Here is a 21,433-nt window from a genome sequence, read left to right on the forward strand (position 1 = left end):
GTGTAATGGGAAAGGCTGTTTCCAGACACTGAGCAACAACCAGTGCAGACCTGAAAGAGAGGAGGGAGTGAGGCAGGGAGGGAGAGAGGGATGGGGGTAGGGGGAAGGGAGGGAGGGAGGGAGGGTGACAAGTTCATGAACACAACACTTAATACATGGGCAGCTTCTAAGCCAAGGTACAGGGAGGCCAATTCCCAAGACCAGCAGGCAATGTTGCAGCTTTAAGTCACTGGAACAACAATTCAGATAGAACAATCCACCCCCAATTGCCTTCAGAGGTGGGGAAAGGAGGGCAGGACCTCAGATGGAGACAGTGCTTGAGAGCTACACCAGAGGGCAGGGAGGAGACTTCAGTCCTAGGGTGATTAACGATTGCAAGGACACTTGGGACAAAAATATCACATGGCCAGAGGGAAATGAAAACATCAGAGAGGAACTGTGTGGATGTTTCAGGAGTTCTCGGGCCTGGAAAATGCATTTCTGACAGCAAAGTGGAGGTCATTCCACCTTCATAAAGGATCCTGGGGACACTGGTGAGTCCTTTCTGAAGATTTCTGTAGCTCTCTTGCAAGGTTTCACAGTAGTTTTTGAAAGAAACATCTGAGACAAGCCTAAATCTGGGCCAAAATAAAGCCCGGCTTTCCTTGAAAGGTGATGGTCAAATCCATCCATCCTCAACTACTCAAGCGCTCCTGTGTGCTAAATGCCACAGAAATGACCAACCAGGAAGAAAAGGATACAATCTACTATCAGAAGAAAGGCTGTGCCATAAGATGAACCCAGTGAAGTTGAGGATAGTAGAATTTGCCCAGCAAAGGTATAAAAAAAAGTCCGTGTAATCATGCCCAAGGCCTAGGGCAAAATTGTTCACGAGGAAAGGGATGGATATAAAGGACTGAATGGAACTTCTAGTGACGAACAGTAAATATCTGAATAAAAATACACTGAATTTTGGCATGAGATGCATCTTAATTGGTAGGGTGTGTACCTAGCTTGCATGAAGCCCGGGCTTTGACTCCCCAGCATGGCATAAACCTTAGCTCATGCTTGTAACCGTAGCATTTGGGAGGTGATGGAATGAGGATCCAAAGACAAAGGTCATCCTTGGCTCCATATCAAAGCTTGAAGTCAGCATGGTTTATGAGCTGTCTCAGGTTTGTACCTGCTTCTTCTGGCAGACAGGGAAGTGATAGAGCTTGTGCATCCATCTTTAGGGTACATGGATGAAGGCTCCCCCACAAGGTGGCAGTAGTCTGTAATGTGATTCCCAGCAAGCTCAGCTCTGCTCTTCCTTCCAGGGGACTGGACAGGATGATGGCAGTGCCAAATAAGACTGGTGTTTGGTTGAGTACCTTCTGGCTTTGTGCTGTAGTAAAACCAAGGGTAAAGTTATCAGGGCATCTTGGTTATTGGGTAGGGGATTAGCCGCAAAGGCTTTGAAGACAAGCTAGTTTTGTTTTCCAGTGACAACCTTGTCACTTAGCTAAGTGACCATGGTGTCTCTCAATTTTTACTGGTCCCAGGGTTTTCATGTGTGGAATTGAGTCATTTCTACTTCCAGGCTTGTGAATGAGGATTAAATGAAATGGTTCATAATCAAGTGATCAAAACGGAGCCAGCAATATTTACAAAGCTCTGCTGAACAAAAATTCAGGCATTGATGGGAAGACCAGGGAAGAGAAGCTGTATTGGGAACAAGAAGATAAAAGGCTTTCTTCCTTAATAACACTTTATAATTTGTAAAATGGAATAACAATAAGAACTATAGGGGACTAATCTCACAGATTTATAAATGGTAAAGGACTATTGGAGTTGTTACCAATTTGGAAAACAATAATTTACTAGTGAAATATATTGATTGATTATTCTATTTTTCCAGCCAACATTTTATAAATAGCTTTATTAGATCATTTACACATACTTTGATCAATTTAATTACTTTTTCTGATGATGATATTCTGGTCCTCTGGCTCTTTCAATCTTTTCAATCCATTCTCCAGTGACATTACTTGAGCTTTAGGTATAGGAGGTGTGTAGCATATGTATTAGCTTGGTATACAAAAATGGCACATGTATTTTGAAGATAGTGATTTTTACAAAGATCCTACCATTTAATTAGTTAAATGTCTGTTTCATGTAGATTTTAATTTAATTTTACTTACTTTATTTTAAGATTTATTTCCTTTTATTTTATATTTGAGTGTTTTGCCTGCCTGTCTATCTATGCACCATGTGCCTATGGAGGTCAGAGAGTGGGTAGGATCTCCTAGAACTAGAGTTATGGATTGTTGTAAGTCACCATGTTGTGCCAGGAGCCAAACCTGGATCTTCTACAAGAGCATTATGTGCTTTTAATCACCAAGCCATCTCTTTAGTTCCTGAATTTAGCTTTGAATGGAAATGCATACAACGGGGTTTTTAACATTTCTGTTCAGGTTTCGTGCAGGTAAGGTGGTGAGCCAGTTCCACGCCTTATAGTTTGTTCTGCACTCTGTTGCTGCATTCAATTGCTGAATCTTCACTGTCAAGGAAAAGTAAAAGTTAAAATCATCTTTCTTGGGTTTTTTGTTTATTTGTTTTGTTTTTCAAGACAAGTATCTCTGTGTGTATCCCTGACTGTCCTGAAACTTGTTCTGTAGACCAGTCTGGCCTCAAACTCACAAAGACCAGCCTGCCCCTGCCTCTGGGAGGGCTGGGATTAAAGTCATGCACTGCCAACCACCATCTTTCTAGTGAGCAATGGATTTATGTGAAGCATCATATGAAAATGGCATTCTTCTCTGTCGAACTTGACTCCATACATTGAATCCCCATTTTTGAGGTAGTGCTCAGCCCTTGAAGTTTGTAAGCTCCTCCTGTAAGAATTGTAAGAGTTCTGTTGTTTTTCTGCCTTTTTACATGGTCACATCTAATTTGAGGACACTCCTGGACTATTGCTGGGACCCTTGGAGTTCCAACTCAGAGTTCAAGTCAGAATTAACATTTCTGTACACATCCTAGGGTATTTCCATTGATGGATAAATGCACTTTCCAAGTTTGGCCCACGTGGAGACCATCCTTTCCAGGACTGGGGTCACAGCTGCCATCACCATCATGTCTGCACCCTGAGATCCCCAGGTTTCTCCTGAGTTGCTCAGGATGGCTGGGTCAACCTTGCCTTCTGAACCTGAGTCTTGGTACTCTGTCTCCAGAAGTGTCCAGTCTTCCAAGTGCTTGCTCCATTTCCTTATTGCACTTTGCTTACAAACTATCAAGTTAGCAGAAAAGAAAAGGTGAAGGTGATGGTGATAGAGTGTGACACCAGGCACCACCCACCTTCTGAATTCAGGGCCCTATGCAACACCCCACAGCACTCAAGCCCTGAATTCCACACCACCTCTACAATGATTTAAAAGACACACTGAAACCACAATGCTGAAGTCATATTTTCCAGAAATCACAACAATGAAAGGGTTTGTTTTTTAAAGCCCATCAGTAGGGTTTCCCTTTGGCTGGGTGACTGGGCTATTCCCCATGGAGGTGGACTATTTGCTTTCTCCGGGTGTAGGTGAGAGATGTGGGCTACAGTCTTTATCTCTCCTTAAAAGAGTAGGGCCATGAATCTACCTTCCCCAAGTTTCCATCTTTGTCAGTTATTATTGTACCCACAGCATGAAGATCATATGAAACTAAAATTCATCTAGGTTTACACCTGAACTCAGCCAAAAGCTAAACAACATCATCTCCAGGTTGTGGTGAGGGGCCCTTGTTTGTGATGGTGTGTGGTCTTCTAGTGGTGTGTGGTCCTTTAGGCTGAGGCATAATTGCCATTTTCTGAGGGGGAAGATCCCTTCTGGAGGTCTCTTTCAAGTGGACTTAATAGGATGAACATAGCCATAAGAAGTCTTGGTGGTCCATGCCGAGAAGTATAAGCTGTAGTTACAAGAATTTTTGACGGGATACTCAGGCCACTGTCCTCAACATTCTGGCTGATGTCATCATCTCTTTGAGGTATTTGTCCTCAAAGGACGTGGAGGTGGGGAAGGTTAATGCCCCCTCCCCCTCCCTACCTTCCCTCTCTCTCTCGTGTATGTGTGTTTCAGATCATCTTTGTTTCCTTTTTATCAAGGCCTCCCTCATTCATTGAGTTCAGAACAGGACAGAGGTGGTCCAGGAAAGTGCTGCCTGTTGCTCCCTGGAATTGCAACAGGGCTTTATGGGAAGTTCACACTTGTATGGGTGGATCTTTAAATGACAGAGCATTGCTTTAATAGTAATTGGAAGCAGATGAGTCATCAAGGAAGGATGAGCTAGAGTGAAGGCTAAGCATGCTAATGTGGGAACCACTAACTTCATCCAACCTCTAAGACCAATAGAGCCTCTCCCTTATGTTATAACAATTCCTTAAGATTGCTTTCTGGAAAGCAAAACAAAACAGAAGTCTACAAATACATAGTCACATTAACCTAATTAAAAGTGCATGTTTGGAGCTAAAATGATCCAGGAAAAAATCAGTAGCTATTGAGATCCTAGTTGTGAAAATGAGAAGTTTATTAATATTGACCAGATACTAAATTATATTAAGGAGTACTTCTTTGTGTGTTTAAATAGAACTGTAATGCATGAGGGAATTTTCCCTGAAGAAACATATAATGAGATAATTCGGAAAAAGTTTAATGAATGAGATAATTAGGAAAAATTTAATGAAGTTCTGTGATTCAGGACTTTAAAATGTTTTGCCCCATGATACTAGGGAGTGAACCATGAGCCTAGTTTATCAGTCAAGTGTTCTTTAAACCAAAGTTCTTCTCCCACAACTTCTTTTTCTCCACTCATGTTTGAGACGTGGTTTATTTAAGCTGTTCAGGCTTCCTTCAAAGTCATTAGGTAGCTCCAACGGGCTTTGAATTTCTGGCCCTCCTGCCTCAGCCTCCTGAGTACGTGGGATTACATGGGTGGGATTATGGCTATTCATGGCCATACCTGGCTTTACTGAGATCCTAAATATCCTAAAAAGCCATGTGTTAAAGTTTAAGTTAGCCCAAGCTCCTCTGGGAGATGGTGTGTCCTTTAGCAAGTGGGCCTACTAGAAGAGAGGTAGGTCTTTGGACACACAGTGGCAATGGGGATGGGCATTCCAAACCCCTCCTCTACTTTCTGGTTGCCAGGAGGTGAGTGACTTTACCTTACCACGTGCTCCTTGCCATGATGTCTTGGCTCGTGAAAGACCACGAAACAGTGGAACCAACTGACCACGGACGGAATTTCTGAGCCTTGAGTCAAAATAACATTTTTTTCCATCAAAGTTGATTTGTCCAAAGTATTTGGCCACATTGAGAGTAAACAATTATGTCTCATTTCTACTGTTAAATTGAGAGAACTAAGGCAAATAGAGAGGGGTGAAGTGTTAATTCAGGCCCCACATTTACAGACAACTATCATTTTGCATCTAGCTTTTGTATGTGCTTCCTTGGCCTAGAAGAAATACTCTTAGTATTGGGGATGAGTTAACATACTTTTCAATACAAAGCCTGCATGCCTCACACAGGGAAGCAAAGTCCAAACAAGGAGTGTGATGTCATATGGCTATCCTCCAACCCCATACAGGAATTGCAATAGCATCCTAACTCAGCCCTGTCATTCCCTGATCCATCAAAAACTTCCTTCTTTGAACCAAACCATCATTATAGGTCAATCACCGGCTTTCTTTGAGAACACCTCTAATGATAGAGTAGGCTAATATGACCAGAGAAAGACTGGGATGAGCAGTGGAGAAAGAAGTTAGTGTCTTGGGTTTTTTGTTTTTAAAGATAGGGGAATTAAGTCCCGGTTTCCACTGTATCTATTGTATAGCAGTATCACTGGAGCTAATGTGTTACCACATGTTTCAAAAAAAGCTACAAGAGGGAATTGAGGCTGCTCAGTATAGTAAAATTGTGCAATTTGAAGTGATGGATGTGGTAATTACCCTGACATGGTCATTGCACACTGTAAGCAGTACTCCACAACTATGCACACTTATTGCGAAATGTACACAGTACTCCACAAGTATGCATACTTCTGGTTATGATTTTTAAAAATATCTACTGAATGCCAATCTTAAAATATTCCTACCCAGCCCAATACCATGGTTTTGAAATCACATAAGTGATGGGAGTGAAGCAGTCTAGTGTGTGTCTAAACTCTTCATTCTCCAGTTTCAAATCTCCTTGCTGAAAACTCCATAACAGCCTTTGTCGAAACTGCCCTTAAACGGTAGATTTCTGCCCAACTGCTTGTTTGTTTAAACTCCATGTGGAGAGGAAGAAATCATGATTGATGTAAACTCCTTTCCCTTAGAAATCCCCATCTCTCCATCCTTGGCATGGGTTATGCTCTGATCACTGTCAATGGTTTTCTAGGTTAAAAATGAACAACCAGGTTATGGAAGACACAAGAGATCTCACTCAGCCCCAAGCCACATGGACTTCCCTCAGAACCAAGACTGATAGAGAGGTGGTGGGAAGGCCTGGAGTCCTACTGTCATAGATTCTCATAAGAGAATCCAAAACTCGACCTGACTATATTAACACAATTGCAGAAAGCTGAGAACCACAGACTCAATGGCTACCAAGTTCCATGGAGTTATACATCACTTGGTAGCCAGAACCAGGCACTCACTGGCTTTATTCTTGGTAGGTACAGGAGGACATGTTCAGGCAAAATGTCACCAACTCACTGCTTTCTCTGTAAGAGGAAGCAGCACACCTATTTGACTCCATGACAATAACGTTGGGTGGATGATGAATTAATGGCGTTTTTGTGGTTTTTTAAAGTAGTAAATGAATTTCATCACTCTGCAGTAACTTGGAGAAATCTATGATACTAGACCCATGTTCTACCATGGAAAAGTTTGGAGACCTTGCATTCAGCAGCTGAGTGTGCCCAAGTCCTGATGGATCTTTATGAAATTAGTTCCTACTGGGACCTAAACCTGTTTCCAGACTCCAAGATGACTAAGTTAAAGCTAGAAGGAATAGGCAAGTAAATTCAAGTTGTTCCCGGTGAGTCTGTGACCCATGGCAGCCTGGGTTCCTCACACCTGAAGAACCAAGGCAGGAAGCTGCTTTTGGTTAATAGTAAAGGAAGAATATCTGGGCTCCCCACATTTGCATAAGTGACAATGAGTGTGCTCTCAAAGGGCCACTCCTTGGCAAGAGAGGTAAGTCTCTCTGTATTTCATAAGTGTAATTACTGGGCTTCTTGTCCACATAGAATTCTACCCAGGAACCAGTACTTGGACCTATATAAGGCACTGAGCTTGACTCCCTCTGTGTCCCTGCAATTCACCAGGCTTCAGTCATGAGGATTCATTACCTCCTCTTCACGTTTCTCCTGGTGCTGCTGTCACCTCTTTCAGGTGAGGCTGGGGAATGGGGTGGGAAATGAGAAAAGGTCTGTCTGCCTGTCGGCTGTCTGTCTGTGTGTCTCTGTGTGTGTCCTTCCCTCCCTTTCCTTCGTCCCTCTCCTCCTCTGTCCTGCCTTCTTTTGTTTTTACCTCATCTGCCTCAGTTCTTTACCCCTCTTCTTTCCCAACTCTATCTTAATTGTATTTTGTAGAATGGTGTTAATTTTCTTTTAAAATATGTGTACATGTGTATATCTGTGTATAGGTGTGTGCTGAGGAGTACAGTACCCACAGAAGCCATAAAGAGGCATCAGATCTCTCTCAGGGACATATATATATATATATATATATATATATATATATATATATATATGTGTGTGTGTGTGTGTGTGTGTGTGTGTGTGTGTGTGTGTGTGTGTATGGGCTGCCTGATCAGGGTATTAGGAACTGATCTCAGGTTTTCTGCAGGATCCTTGCACACTCTCATCTGCTGAGCCATTTTTCCAGCTCCAAGATTGTATTTCATGCTTGACATTAGACAAACAGGATAAAAGTGATAGATAACTAAGAGAAGGGGTTAAAACAAGTAAGAGAGAAAATGAGATGAATGAAACAAAGACCTGAAGCTGCATTAAACAGAAATTACAGAGAGAAAAACCAAGTTTCATTGATGGCTGGGTTCTGGTTACAGAGCAGCATCAGGGTGCCAAGAGATACCCAGACACTATGTCTGACGTTTAGATGATTGGGAAGAAGAGAGGGAAGAAGATTAAAGTAGGGATGAGATGAAGACCTAATTTTAGACATTAGAAACTATAAAAGAGTTTATTTATACTGCTGACTTTTGTTTTCCATTGTAAGTTATTTAGACATCAATTATCTATCATTAAATAAGTCCTTTACACTGAGGTTCGGGTCAGATAGTTTGGTAAAAATAGGTACCAGGAAGTTTAAATGCATAGTTCAAAATAGGAAGATGACTCAATGGGAAAAGTGCTTGCTGTGTGAGCATGAGGACATGAGTTCAGATCCCCAGGATCCATGTAGAAGCAGAGCAAACTGGTGCACATCTGTAATTTTGGCACTGCAAAGGAATACACTGGCTAGCCAGAAAAACATACTCAGTGAGTTCTGGGCTCAGTAAGAGCCCCTGTATCTAAGAATGAGGAAGGGAGTAATCGCTGAACATATTGATGCCAACCTCTATGTATGTGCAGTACATGTACATGAATGTGTACACTCATACTCCACTGACTGTTTCTGATACTAGAACAAGAGGCAGAAACAGAGGCGGGGATGCTGTGAAGTAGTTGGAGACTCACACAGAATCTCAGCTGAGCTCCTTCCTGGTGGCTCCGGAGCTCTAGTCATTCAGGATGGAGCAGACCCTTCTACATTTGGGTCCTAGGAAAGTCAGCACCCCTTAGAGCATCAGTGATAGTCTCTACGAAGAACTAGATTCAGTCCTGATGAAACAGACATCCCAGCCTTGGCTGAAAAGCCTGCTGGAATTATTCAAGATAATAGCACATGGGTGTATGTTCCTGTCATGATGCTTTCAGCTCCAATGTCTGTTTTTTCTTACTCATTTTTCAGCTTTCACCCAAAGAATCAAGAACCCTGTAACTTGCCTTGCTAATGGAGGTGTATGCTGGGGTGCATGTCGTGGAAGATTTCGACAGATTGGCACTTGTGGCATTCCTAGAGTCAGGTGCTGCAAGAGAAGATAAATAAGAAGACCATGAACCAGTGAGACAATTAAAAAGACAGAATCTGTTCTTCTTTGAGGATATACAAAACTTAAAACCAAATTAAAGTACTTTGCTTAAATAAAAATCTTGCCTCCTTATAGCTGTGTGAGCCTGCCAATTGTTTTTTGCACAGGCTTAATTGTAAAATCGTTGAGGAGTCAGTCAGTGACTCTGAAGTAGGGCTCTCTTTGCTTCCCTGGTTTATGGACATCTGTCCCTGTACCTGATATATACAGGATGGTTTCCTGCAACTAGCATTCTTCCTGCCCTTCCTTCTGAATGCCTCTGAATCCCTCTGTGTCCTCTAACCTCTTTGTTTCATCCATACAATCCAACCAAGCCTTGCATGGTTGAAGTTAGGACTTTACTATTCTCTCTGGCTATGAGATCTCTTGGATGTGGGTTTGACCTTATTTGTTCACTGAAGGTAAAGACTGCATCATGTGTTATTTTAAGTCAAATGGGCAAGCTGAGTCAAGAAGAGGCTTTCTTATATGTAGACATAAGATACAAGGAACTTCTAAGGAAAACAAGACCTCATTGAAAGCAACAGGAAGAAAACGTAGGGTGAAGATGGAAATGAGACTCCATTTTGCAAGGAAAAGAGGTCAGATTCTTTCTTAGGCCAGACCATCACACTGGGACTTTTATAGTACAACGGGAGGCTCTGTGTCCTGCATGTGCAAAGGTCTCAATTTCTTTACATTCACTCATCAGTTAATGTGTACATTATCTGTGCCTGTACATAAGAATTCAGCTCCCCAACGATACCTTCAAGTCTCTAAACTCCTAGACTGAAAGAAGAAATGAGGCTTTGGAGAAAAACTATCTCGTGTGGACAGATGCAACTGATAAAAGAAGCATGGGTCAAATGATTGACATGGAAGAAGCAATTACTTGCTGAAGATAAATGCAATGCAATGTGTCTTTAAAATAAAAGTAGGGGTCTGGAGACAGGGCACAGTCAATGAAGTGCCTGCTGTGCAAGCTTGCATACCCCAGTTTGATCCGCAGCATCCGTGTAATAATAAGCCAGGTTCAACAGCATACCTGCAATTGTGGTGCTGAGGGGTGGGATTCTGCTGGGCGCTTTTTGGGGGATGGGTGCATCTAGAGCTAGCCCTGATGGCTCAGAGTCTAAGATCACTTTCAGGCAAACACAGTGGTTTCCCATTCAAGATAATCCTCACAGGAAGGTGGTGTATGTGTGGAAAGTTTGATTCCTACATGGAGCAAGAAAGAGACACTCTCTTTAGGAGTATTGTGTAGGTGGAGCAATGAGAGACTCCCGGGATTCCACAGTGAGAAACAACTAATTTCTTCTCTTTATACCTTGACTAACACTGCCTCAGGCACTCTCTGCGGAGGTTCATGAAATCCTGTCCCATACAGTGGTCAGCCACTGATGGATAAGTCACAGGGGTAGAGAGACTCTTGCACAGTGGGATTTGGGGAAGAGCAGGAAGCTGATCTAGGAAAGGGGTAGATGTCTGGGCTGCTGAAGAGACACCGGAGGAGGGAGGGATTTGGGGCAGAGTTGGCTGGGTGCAAATGCACATGGGAATTTTAGAAACATGAGAAATTCGCCCACATTTATCGCTAGGATTTTTAGCTGTGTATCTGAGAGTGAAGGCTAGTCCCAGAAGGGTGGAGAAGACCAATTCATACTATGGACAGAACTTACTGAAACAATACCCGGAAAATGCTTGGTTCCAGACAGAGTAAGTGATCCAAACCCACGGATGTATTTTCGTTACTACCATTGTTTGGAGGACCAATAGGCATGTTATGTCAGAATCCTTAAATTTGATGTACTTCTGTGGCCAATAGATGGGTTAGTGTGCAATAGATCCACAAAGAATTATGTTAAGACTTGGTTTAATTTAGCCCCTTTTAAGCATGAGTATTCTAAGCTAAATCTTACAGAATTGGCCCCAAATAAGGAAGATCATCAGGATTGACAGGAAACTGTCACAAGCATCTCTTCTTGTGTGAGGTCAGAGTCTTCAGATGGGTGGGAGGGAATGTCTGCCAACTGTCCCACAGCACAGCTATCTGTCATTTGTGAGTGACTCTGGCATTGGACTTAGTATGGTCAGTCCCAGCTTTACATCTGCTGAGCTTTGTGCTGAGGGAAGCCAGTTAAGTGCTTTGGGTTTCTTTTTTTTTTTTATCGTTTTAAGAAAAAGGTTTATTTTTTATGTATATAGCATTCTGTCTGCATGTATCCCTGCATGCCAGAAGAGGGCACCAGATCTCTATAGATGGTTGTGAACCACCAAATTGATTGCTGGGAATTGAACTCAGGCCCTCTGGAAGAGCAGCCAGTGCTCTTAACCTCTGAGCCGTCTCTGTGTTGCTGAAGAACCTCTGACGTCATAAAGGATGGGAATGGTCCACCTGGCTCTCTAGCTGCCAGAATACAACATGGCTTGCCATGTGAACCTTTAAACATGGTGTGCAAGTCCTGATCACTATGAAATCACTGTGCTTGAGAGCCCATCTGGAGAAACCAGGAGGAAGAAGAAGGGGTTGCCCAACTACTCCCTGCCCCCGGGCCCCCGAGCTTCTCAAGCCCGCTCTGCTCAGTCATGCATCAACTTGCATGTGAGTTTAGAGAAGATTCTAGGTCCAGCTTCTGTGGATTCATGGACATTCTTTCCATCAGACACTTAGTTGAGCTTAGTCTAACCTAAGGGCAATGACAAATTTTTAAAAGAACTACGTTTGGGGATGATTTGGTCTTCTGTAAAAGTCTCCAATTATGGCCTGTTACTCAGTGTATTGCAAAGGCGACCCAAGATCGTTGTGGAGCTTGCGGCCCACAGGGCGGCCACGGCAGAGCCACGACCCGCACCCAGCGGCCTCTTGGATGAGGCCACCATCAGCTGCTGCTCCGATCCGGACCCCAGCACCAATGACTTCCTAATGCAGCAAAGGATGCTGAGAATTAAGGATCCTAAGAAGTCTCTGGATTTTTATATTAGGGTTCTTGGACTGACGCTACTCCAAAACTTAGATTTTCCTTCGATGAAAATTTCCCTCTATTTCTTGGCTTACGAGGATGAGAATGACATCTCTAAAGATAAGAGTGAAAGAACAGCATGGACGTTTTCCAGAAAAGTTGTACTTGAGTTGACACAGCTGGGGCACCGAAGATGATGAGACCCAGAGTTACTACAACAGCAACTCGGACCGTGGGGGATTTGGTCACATTGGGATCGCAGTCCCTGATGTCTACAGTGCCTGGAAATGATCTGAAGAGCTGGGAGTCAAGTTTGTGAAGACACCTGACGATGGTAAAAAGAAAGGTTTGGCATCCATTCAAGATCCTGGCAGCTACGGGATTGAAATTCTGAATCCTTCCAAAACAGCAGAGGTTATTTAGCTCTGCGAGAATGCTCTTTGGGGTGTCGGTGACGGTGGGGACAAGAAACGGGATACAAGACGCGAAAGCACCAGAGGCATCGAGAATGAGGGTCCTCTGCTGCAGTTCCAGGCACTCTGAAATCCTTTCCATTATCCTGTTTCTGGTTTTTTCTTTGTCTTTTTTTTTAAAGTCTCCCCTCCTGTTTAATCAACCTAATTTTCAAGTACCAGTTTGTCTTATGACCTTGACAAAGTTGTGTGACTTGACTTCTTAGATAATAATTAGGACAATTCCCTCCGGAGACCACATCTGCTACCTCCTGTCTCTTAAATACTGCTCCAATGTGGTTTTGATTCATCATTTAAAATTTTGTTTTAAACGTTTCTTTTTTCTTCTTGGGGGCTGTTACCTTCTAGGGTTTCAATTCCTCAGAAATAACTTTTCATAATGGAAAGTAAAGAAGACAGAACAGAAATGAAGCTTCATATGTACTTCCAACGGTATAGTGTTTGTTTTACAAAAGAGAAGACGCCCTTGAGAGCAGTTCTGGATCATGCTAACAAGGATACAGATAGAAATACTAATTTTTTGTATATATAAAGTGTACTTTATATACAAAGTTCAAGGACTAAGTTTACTTTTCTGGGAATGTGGAGAAGGAGGGGATTAGTATTACTGGGCACTTAGACAACGGGCTAGGCTGCAGCATGCTTCCTGTGAATGAACACTACAGCTACCATAAGAAAGCAAGCGTCTAGATGTACAGACAGACCTGGTTGTGTCGTCATTTTTAGCATCTGGATTATGCCTCTTCTTATCTCCCATGTTAGACTTCTACTGTGAAACCTGCAGTGAGTGAGTGGCCTTGTGCCCTTTGCTCTTGGGCTGGACCACCACAGTGAATGAAAGTGTGGGCGTCTATGACACAGGCTGTTGTAGGTGACACTGCCTGAATGAGGCTCACATGAGTCTTCCCCATCCTGGGGTCTTCATGTGTTCACTTAGGACAAATTATTTCCAGTGATAACTCAGCTTTCGAGAGTTAGCTCAGTGGTCCACCCTGCCGACGGGATGATGGCAATTTGAAAACTTTTGGTGTGGAGGATAAAACCCAATTTGAGGTCAAGCTACATTGAAATTTTCTGCAGGCTGTAATGGGTGATGTCAAGTGTTACACCCCTAGAAGCATTTTGCTTCTTTTTTGGAATGAAATGGATTTATGCGAGCAGTTGAAACAAATCATTGACTGAAATAATACTTAAACGCTGCTTAATATTTTAAAAAGTCTCCAATTACAAGCTTATACATTGGGGTTCAGTCTACAGGGGTTTTCCTTTGGGCTGACTGAAACTGGTAAAACTTTAGCCTGCATGACCAATGTTTATTGCAGTGGACAGGGAAAACTTAGATGTAAAAATAATGGGCTTATTTAATTGTTTTATAAAAACATAATTTCTTTTAAAAGGCTGGCATTTCCTGGCCTTTCTTTTATTAGACTTTTTTTTTCGTTCCTGTTGCCTACCAGGCCTATGGTGTTTGTGGAACTCATGAATTCACAGAAGCCAATTTCTATTGACTTATTTTCTATTGTCTCATGACTTGTGAATTGTTTAGTCTTCTTTTTTATTTTATTTTGTTTTTCGAGACAGGGTTTCTCTGCATAGCCTTGGCTGTCCTGATACTTCCTCTGTAGACCAGGATTGCCTCTGTCTGCCTGCCTCTACCTCCCAAATGCTAGGATTAAAGGCACATGCCACAACTGCCCTTCCATGTAGCCTTCCTGAGAAGCACCAATCTAATAGAAGAACAGATCTGGGAGGCCCCCTAGAGACCTATAGTCCAAGAAAGAAGAGCTGAAGAACAGCCTGCCCCTTTGGCCATACGGCTTTACTATATACCCCCACTACTGAGTATATCCGTCTAAGAATGTCTTTGATGATACATTACTCCTCAGCCATCATGCATTGCTTTGCTGAGCTTTTTTCAGTGAAACAGTTTGAAGCAGGTATCACACAAGCCCACTTCCTTCCCCCTCCTTCCCCCTCCCAGGTCTGACTAGTCAACAGGGCCATAGTGCATGCTTTATGAAGCCCTGCCTGCTCAGCACATGTTTTCCTGACTCTGAATTATATCATAATGAGCACCTACTCCCAAGATGCCCTGCCTCCAAGTCCAGGCAGCACATTACCTGTGGAGGGCAGAGGGAGCCAACATTCTAGGTAAGTCATTAGGAGATACCTTGTGGTGAAGAGGAGTTGAGGGGGAGATCAAGCGGAGGGCTTTTCACTCGTACAAGTGAGAGAGGAGAGTGTGAGAAAACCTTCGCCACATGCTTTCTTTTCTTTCCTCCTTTGCTATCATCTGAATGTTTGTGTCTGCTCAAAATTTACTGTGTTGAAACATAATCTCCAGTGCAGCAGTATTAGGAAGTGAGACTTCGGGGGCTTGATTAGACAATGAGGATATACCTCATGAGTAGAATTTGTTCCCTTATGAATGAGGAAGACTGAGAAGGAGGTTTCTAGGGAGGAAGCAAATGCTCTTCCACAGAGACCCTGAAGAGCGGGGTTATGATTCCTCTCAAGATCCCTCAAAACCTGGTGTCACAATGTAAAGGAAGTCATTTATCAGCACTCCAGTCTTACGCTAAAAACAATTTAATTATACTGTACTGTGTTGGAGGTTTTCAAAGAGGTAAAAAGTGTATTTTTATAGTCAATAATAGGCAGGAAAGCCTTCTTATGGGTCTCCTTTGAGATTAGGGAACCCCTGCATCAGCACTGCTTTTGTGGGATGCACTGTGAATAGTGTGCTCCTCAAAGATAAACTCGTTTGACTTTACCGGAGTTTTGGAGATACATTCTAAAGTCTAGAGATGACTTCCAAATGGGACACAGGCACTCACTACTGACATTCTCTGATCTCCCCTTTCCATTATTCTTGGGCTGAGAAGGAAGTGGGCAAATAGTAAGTTAGAAAGATAAGCCTGCACCATCAGTAATCACCATGTCCTAGAAAATCATCGTGGTCAGTCACTGTTTTGGGTTATTTCTGGGGATTGGGAACGAACAGAAGAGAGAATGACCCCACAGTGCAGGAATATGCTTCCTAAATGAAAGGTTTCCCTAGAGATAAGGTAACAATGTCTTGTTTCTCATTCTGTCTCTTGTTACACTGCAACTATCAGTAATAAAACCTTGAAATATAGGATGTGCTTCTCTTAAGATGGTAACCTTGCTGTAGCATATCAGCGTACCATAATCCACCCTGATATGGCCTTTCCCTCTGATAGAAAGGATGACTCAACAGTTCATGACTTTACTCATTTTCTGATTTTATTCTTTCTAGTTTTTAGGGATGTCCATGTCCATGTCCATGCATGGGCACATGTGCACGCGCATAAACACACACACACACACACACACACACACACACACACACACACACACACAATCTTCCTGTAGCCATGTCCTTGATTCTTCAAATATTATTTCAGCAAGGAAAAAACTGTTAATAAGTGTAATTTTTGAATGGGTCTAGGCTCAGTATGCCTTACCTTGCTTGAAGAAAGTACATATGTTACATGAATGTCATGAGCAAAGGGTCATATTTAAGACTCTGGAATATAAAGTTATTTAAGAAAGTGATGGGTGATGTTCAAATATTATTTTATTAAATGATTAAACTGCTACGACAATACTGGGAAGTGATATTGAGTGGTTAATTGTGTTTACAATTCTAATTCCTTCCTAAGATCTTTATCCCAAATGGCCAGTTTCCCTACTGACATTTCACTTATGGACTGAAAGAGACACAGATTGTCTTTATTTAGTTTTTAAATTTGTTTCTCTTCCATTCTCTGAAACTGCTTAGCTTTCATTTGAGGAAACACATGCTGAAGGGTTCATTAATCCCTTTGAAGTTTATTATGAAATTCCTAGCCATGATCTCAGGCAAAGCTAAACAATCTTTACGAAGAGGTATAAGTCTGCCACCAACTTGTCACAAGTCCCCATTCCTGGGATGTAGAGACGGATGTTGGCTATATAATCATGACCAATGAGAAGAGGAGCTGAGTGCTTGAGTCCATTTTCCCACACTGTCACTTGACTGTGTGTGAGGAGCAGCAGAAGAAGTAAAGTGTTAAAAGGTCAAATTATTTACAAAACATTGCTCAATGAGTGGCCAAGCAGTCCCTGAACCCAGGCTTATCTAACTACACAACTCCTTTAACTAGTAGGTAACAGTCCCTTTTCCCTACCCCCTAGAGATACTGCCTACTTCAGAGATTTATTTGATGTCTACATCTCAAGCACCATCTACCCAGGGATATGACTTGGCAGTATAGGGCAACCATGAGTAAATGAGTAAGGATATTTGAGTGTCTGAATTCATCCCCTACTTTCTACCTTCTCTCCTTCCACTCCATAGTTTCCTTTACTCCTTAGTGTCTTAGTTCCTTCTAGATGCTACAACAAGCAACAGCACACACACACACACACTCACACACACACACACACACACGCACACTTACTTCATTTCTCATAGTCATGGAAAACCCCTTGTGAAGGTGTTAGCACATCTGTGTAAGGACATGGATCTCTCTAATGAGGGCCCTGATGCCGATGCTTTGACTCTCAAATATCCCACTCCTGAGGATTGGCAACTCAACACAGAGCTTTTCAGGGAGCACAAACATGGAGACTACAACACTTCTTTACCTCCCTTCAGCCTCCTTCCATCTGCCCATATATTTACTCAGCCCTGTATTGATGATGACTTTGAAGCAGCATCAGAATTAAAGCATTTGGCCCTGCATGCCTCACCAGCTGTGGGTTGTACAAGTTCTGGCCATGGAAAGAGCTGAACCTACATGGGAGCAATATCTGGTTAGCACAAAATATTGAAACTGAGTAAGCAACAAAGGGAACTTCCATTTACAAATTTCTTCTAATTTTTAGCTTCTTCTGTGTGTGTGTGTGTGTGTGTGTGTGTGTGTGTGGTTGTGGTTGTGGCATGTATCCCTATATTCCCAGCACCTGAGAGAGAGGGGGGAGGGAGAGGAGAGGCAAGTGAATCACTACAAGTTCAAGGTCAGTCTGGTTTACAGTACAAGTCTGAGGTAGCCAGTACTACACAGAGAGACCCTGTCTCAACAAAGAAAATAAGACAAAAACTAAACACATTTCCTTCAAATCACAAGTAGAAATGAAACCCATTGGGAAATCCTGACTTACTATAAACCCCATTTGGGGGATTTTTTTTTTGCTTGCTACTTTTTTTTTTGAGACAGGTTTCCACCATGTGTAGCCCATGCTGTCCTGTAACTCACTGTATAATCCAGACTGGTTTCAACTCACAATCCTTCTGCTCTTTACTTCCTAAGTATTGGAATTGGCTGGCATACTCAGCTAAAAGCTTCTGTTTTTGACAGAGGGCAGCTTGGGTTTATAATCATGAGTTCATAGATAAGACATCTCTAGTCACACTGTGGTCCCATTTGAACATCTGCACTAAGAATATAAGTTTTCCTTCTAGCTGAATCACTCCAGCTCCCCTAGATCACTTGTTGCCATTTATGTGCCCTGAAGAAGGAGTCTCTACCCTTGGACACTGCCACTCCCTTCTTCCAAGCCAAGAACTCACTTCTTACTATGAAGCTGCTATTTCTTCTCTTTCTCCTTCTTATATGCCTTTGTCAGACAGCATCAGGTAAGCTGTGGACCCACCCAGATGGGGGAAATGGTAGATGACTTTGGATCATGAAGTAAACAAAACAAACTTACAATTAAATCATAAAGTGAAATAATATACTAATAATGTCATGACAAAGCTGGTGCTGTCAGCTTGACAGAAGCAGCGCCCTGTAAATGAAGGGCCTCTAAGTGTGTCTGTGGGAGGGTTATCATGACTATGTTAATTGATATGGGACAACCCATGTGCTTTCTGGGCAGTGGATCCTGGACTGTATCAGAGTGGAGGATACCCTCTGAGCATTAGCACACATGCATTTGCCTCTCTCTGCTTCTTGACTTTGATGCAACATGGCCACCTCCCCATAGCTCCTGTCCATGTGTCTTCACAGCCAAGATGTGAGCTCCTTTGAACTGTGAGCTAAAATGAAGGCTGCTGTGTCCCTTAAGTTGCTTTTGTTGCAATGATAGGGAGAAACTAAGACAGTGTATAGAAATGCTTCACTTTACAATCAAAGAGAAGCTTAAGGAGAATTTAAGAAGACTTCCCTGAGGTCTTCAACTGGTAATCACTAGTAATTGTGGCAGACAACATATTTAATGTGCCTTTCTTTTGAGTTACAAAGCACTTCCATGGGACTGGAAACAGTAACACCAACGCAAATAGTAACAGTGACCAGTGATCACACACAGAGGCGTGGATACATTCTGCATAAGAGAGAGAATGTGTATTTCTCTTTTCAAGATTGTATCTCACTTAACATTGTCCTTTCTAAGTTCATCCATTTTCCTGAAAATTTTAAGATTTCACTTTTAATATCATTAAGTATTACATCTGTGGAGGAGGCATTAGATTCTCCAAACCTAGAATTACAGGCAGTTATAAGCAGACTGTTTTGGGTGCTGGGAATAAAACTTGTGTGCTCTGAAGAAGGGGTAGTGTTTTTATCTGCTTAGGGAGACACTTTAGGAATGTTATAGAAAGGACATTTGCAAGGAAGTGAATTTACACTCATGATCTCGGAACACAGTCACGTGAGGTGTTTTCTCTGATTCAAGCATCTTCACATGAAAATGAAACTAAGCTATGGGAACCGCAGGCTTTCTGAAGGACCAGGAAAAAACAAGAACAACACAAAAAAGTACCCCCAAACTAGTCTCCAGTGGTTACATGGCCTCAGCTACCACAAGTCACCTCAGCATTTCTCATAAAGAGAACTACAGAAAGTGAGGGAGTGTGTGTGTATGTGAGAGAGAGAGAGAGGGAGAGAGAGAGAGAGAGAGAGAGAGAGAGAGAGAGAGAGAGAGAGAGAGAGAGAGGAGAGAGAGAGAGAGGAGAGAGGAGGGAGAAAGGATAGGAGAGACAAAAATGACAGTGAGAGAGAGTGTGAGTGAGTGAGTGAGTGAGCATGGATGGCTGTTTTCCAGCAGTCTTGTTCAACAACACTGAAATGCAGACTGCATACATTATCAAATGAGCCCACTCTTGTATTTTTCTGTCATAGTCTGCCAATGAGAAAATGGTTACCAGCTCAGGTTACACCTGAGCCACCAGAAATTTAGCGTGGAGCTTTGTGGACTGTTTTGCCCGCCCTTGCTAGACACAATAAGTTACAGCATCTTGGTTTTGATGAACCTTTGTTTCTTCACCACTTTGTTCCCTTTTTCTTACAGGGCGCAAAAGAAGTATGAAATTTGATCAGTGTGAGAAAATGGGCGGCCTTTGCAAGTATCAGAAAACCCACGGATGCTCCATCCTGCCTGCAGAATGCAAAAGTCGGTACAAACACTGCTGTAGGCTTTAACTGACATGCGCAGTTCAGCGTGAGAGTAGGCACCTGCTCTGATTTCCGTGGAATAAATACATCACAATGCACCCAGTCTCTCCCCAATGTGTGGATTTTTGGTGAAATGCCAGTGATCTTGAAAGGGGAGACTGTGCTGTGTATCCTTTACTTTCCTGAAAAAGGTCCTCATGTGGCCTGGGCTAGCTTCAAATTATGTAGTTTAGGATGACCTTAAACCTCCTGATCATGCTGCTTCCACCACACAAGTACTAAGATTACTGCCATATTCTAACCGTGTTTAACTCTTTACTAAGCCCAGCTCCAATCCATTGGGACTGCCTTAATTCATACCCCAAACCCCCACATATTTCCATTTAAGTTGGGTACTATATTGTTGTCTATGTTTCTACCCTATGTCTTTCAATTCACCTCCCCATCACCAAAAATTCTTCAGTGTTACTTTGCAGTACAAAAGATAAATCAAATGCTTTAGCTTAGCATCTGAAGTTCTCCAGGTGTGGATATTTCCTTTGAAAGTCTTGTCTCTCATGTTTTAGTTTCAAAAATATGATGGAAGTCATAACTCTGGCATGAAAGCCATTTATATTTTCTCTTTCATCAGAAAATATTTAGGTCGTTTCAACTTTGGCTTCAGAGTTTTTAACATTTAAGATTCTGCTCAGGCATAATTTACCAGGTAGATAACTTTGATCTCCCCCATGAAAAAACAATTTCTATTCCTATAAGTTTCTTATTGAAGTTGACCTTGTATTTTAACTCACGTTTCACTGGAACTGTTTTGATATAAAGAAAGTACTCAATGGTAGATTGTGTTTTGCTTTGTTGGTTATTTTGAGACAAGAGATTCTCTGTGTAGTTTTGGAGTCTGTCCTGGAACTAGCTCTTGTAGACCAGGCTGGTCTTGAACTCACAGAGATCTGCCTGCCCCTGCCTCCCAAGTGCTGGGATTAAAGGCGTGTGTCACCACCACCCAGCTCTGAATGGAAATATCTTTCTTTTTTAATTTACTTTTTATTTTATGTGCATTGGTGTTGTGTTGTGGGTGTCTGTCCCCTGAAACTGGAGTTGCAGGCAGTTGTTTTAAAATTAGTAAGTAACTGAAGAAAATGACACAATGAGGTTTTGGTGTTCTGATATAATTCAGGAAGGACAGGAAGTGTACATTCCTCAGGTCATGGTTCTCACACAGCAGAAGCTCCTGCCAGGGCACAACCCTGGCATTCGAGTACAATTTGTTTTCCTCCTCAGGCACACACTTATGAGAGAGTCACAGTAATGGTGCTCATAACCTATAGGGGGAAAATGAGATGTTTTAGGTAGAAATTCTCAAACACCTTGGGCAGGAATTGACACCATCCAGTAGGATCAGGAACCCATGGACTCACCGTTGATGAAGGTGCTTTCCATCTGTACTGAAACTTTCCACTCATTCTCTCCTTCCCGTT

General features: G+C 42.4%; 2 protein-coding genes and 1 pseudogene across 2 annotated transcripts; all 3 read left to right on the forward strand.

Annotated features, from left to right (window-relative positions):
- Positions 1-7,233: 7,233 nt before the first annotated feature.
- On the forward strand, positions 7,234-9,215 carry LOC101838117 (beta-defensin 4). The gene is made up of 2 exons (XM_005087640.4): positions 7,234-7,378; positions 8,963-9,215. Exons 1-2 carry the CDS (start codon positions 7,321-7,323, stop codon positions 9,094-9,096), a joined length of 192 nt encoding a protein of 63 aa, XP_005087697.1. The 5' UTR covers positions 7,234-7,320; the 3' UTR covers positions 9,097-9,215.
- Positions 9,216-9,347: 132 nt separating this feature from the next.
- LOC121135138 lies at positions 9,348-13,256 on the forward strand (annotated as a pseudogene).
- Positions 13,257-14,550: 1,294 nt separating this feature from the next.
- On the forward strand, positions 14,551-20,060 carry LOC101838389 (beta-defensin 33). Its single transcript, XM_005087641.3, has 3 exons — positions 14,551-14,706; positions 18,026-18,199; positions 19,855-20,060. Exons 2-3 carry the CDS (start codon positions 18,142-18,144, stop codon positions 19,983-19,985), a joined length of 189 nt encoding a protein of 62 aa, XP_005087698.1. The 5' UTR covers positions 14,551-14,706; positions 18,026-18,141; the 3' UTR covers positions 19,986-20,060.
- Positions 20,061-21,433: the final 1,373 nt, after the last annotated feature.

Source organism: Mesocricetus auratus, unplaced genomic scaffold (assembly GCF_017639785.1).
Source record: "Mesocricetus auratus isolate SY011 unplaced genomic scaffold, BCM_Maur_2.0 Super-Scaffold_100031, whole genome shotgun sequence".
Taxonomy (NCBI): domain Eukaryota; kingdom Metazoa; phylum Chordata; class Mammalia; order Rodentia; family Cricetidae; genus Mesocricetus; species Mesocricetus auratus.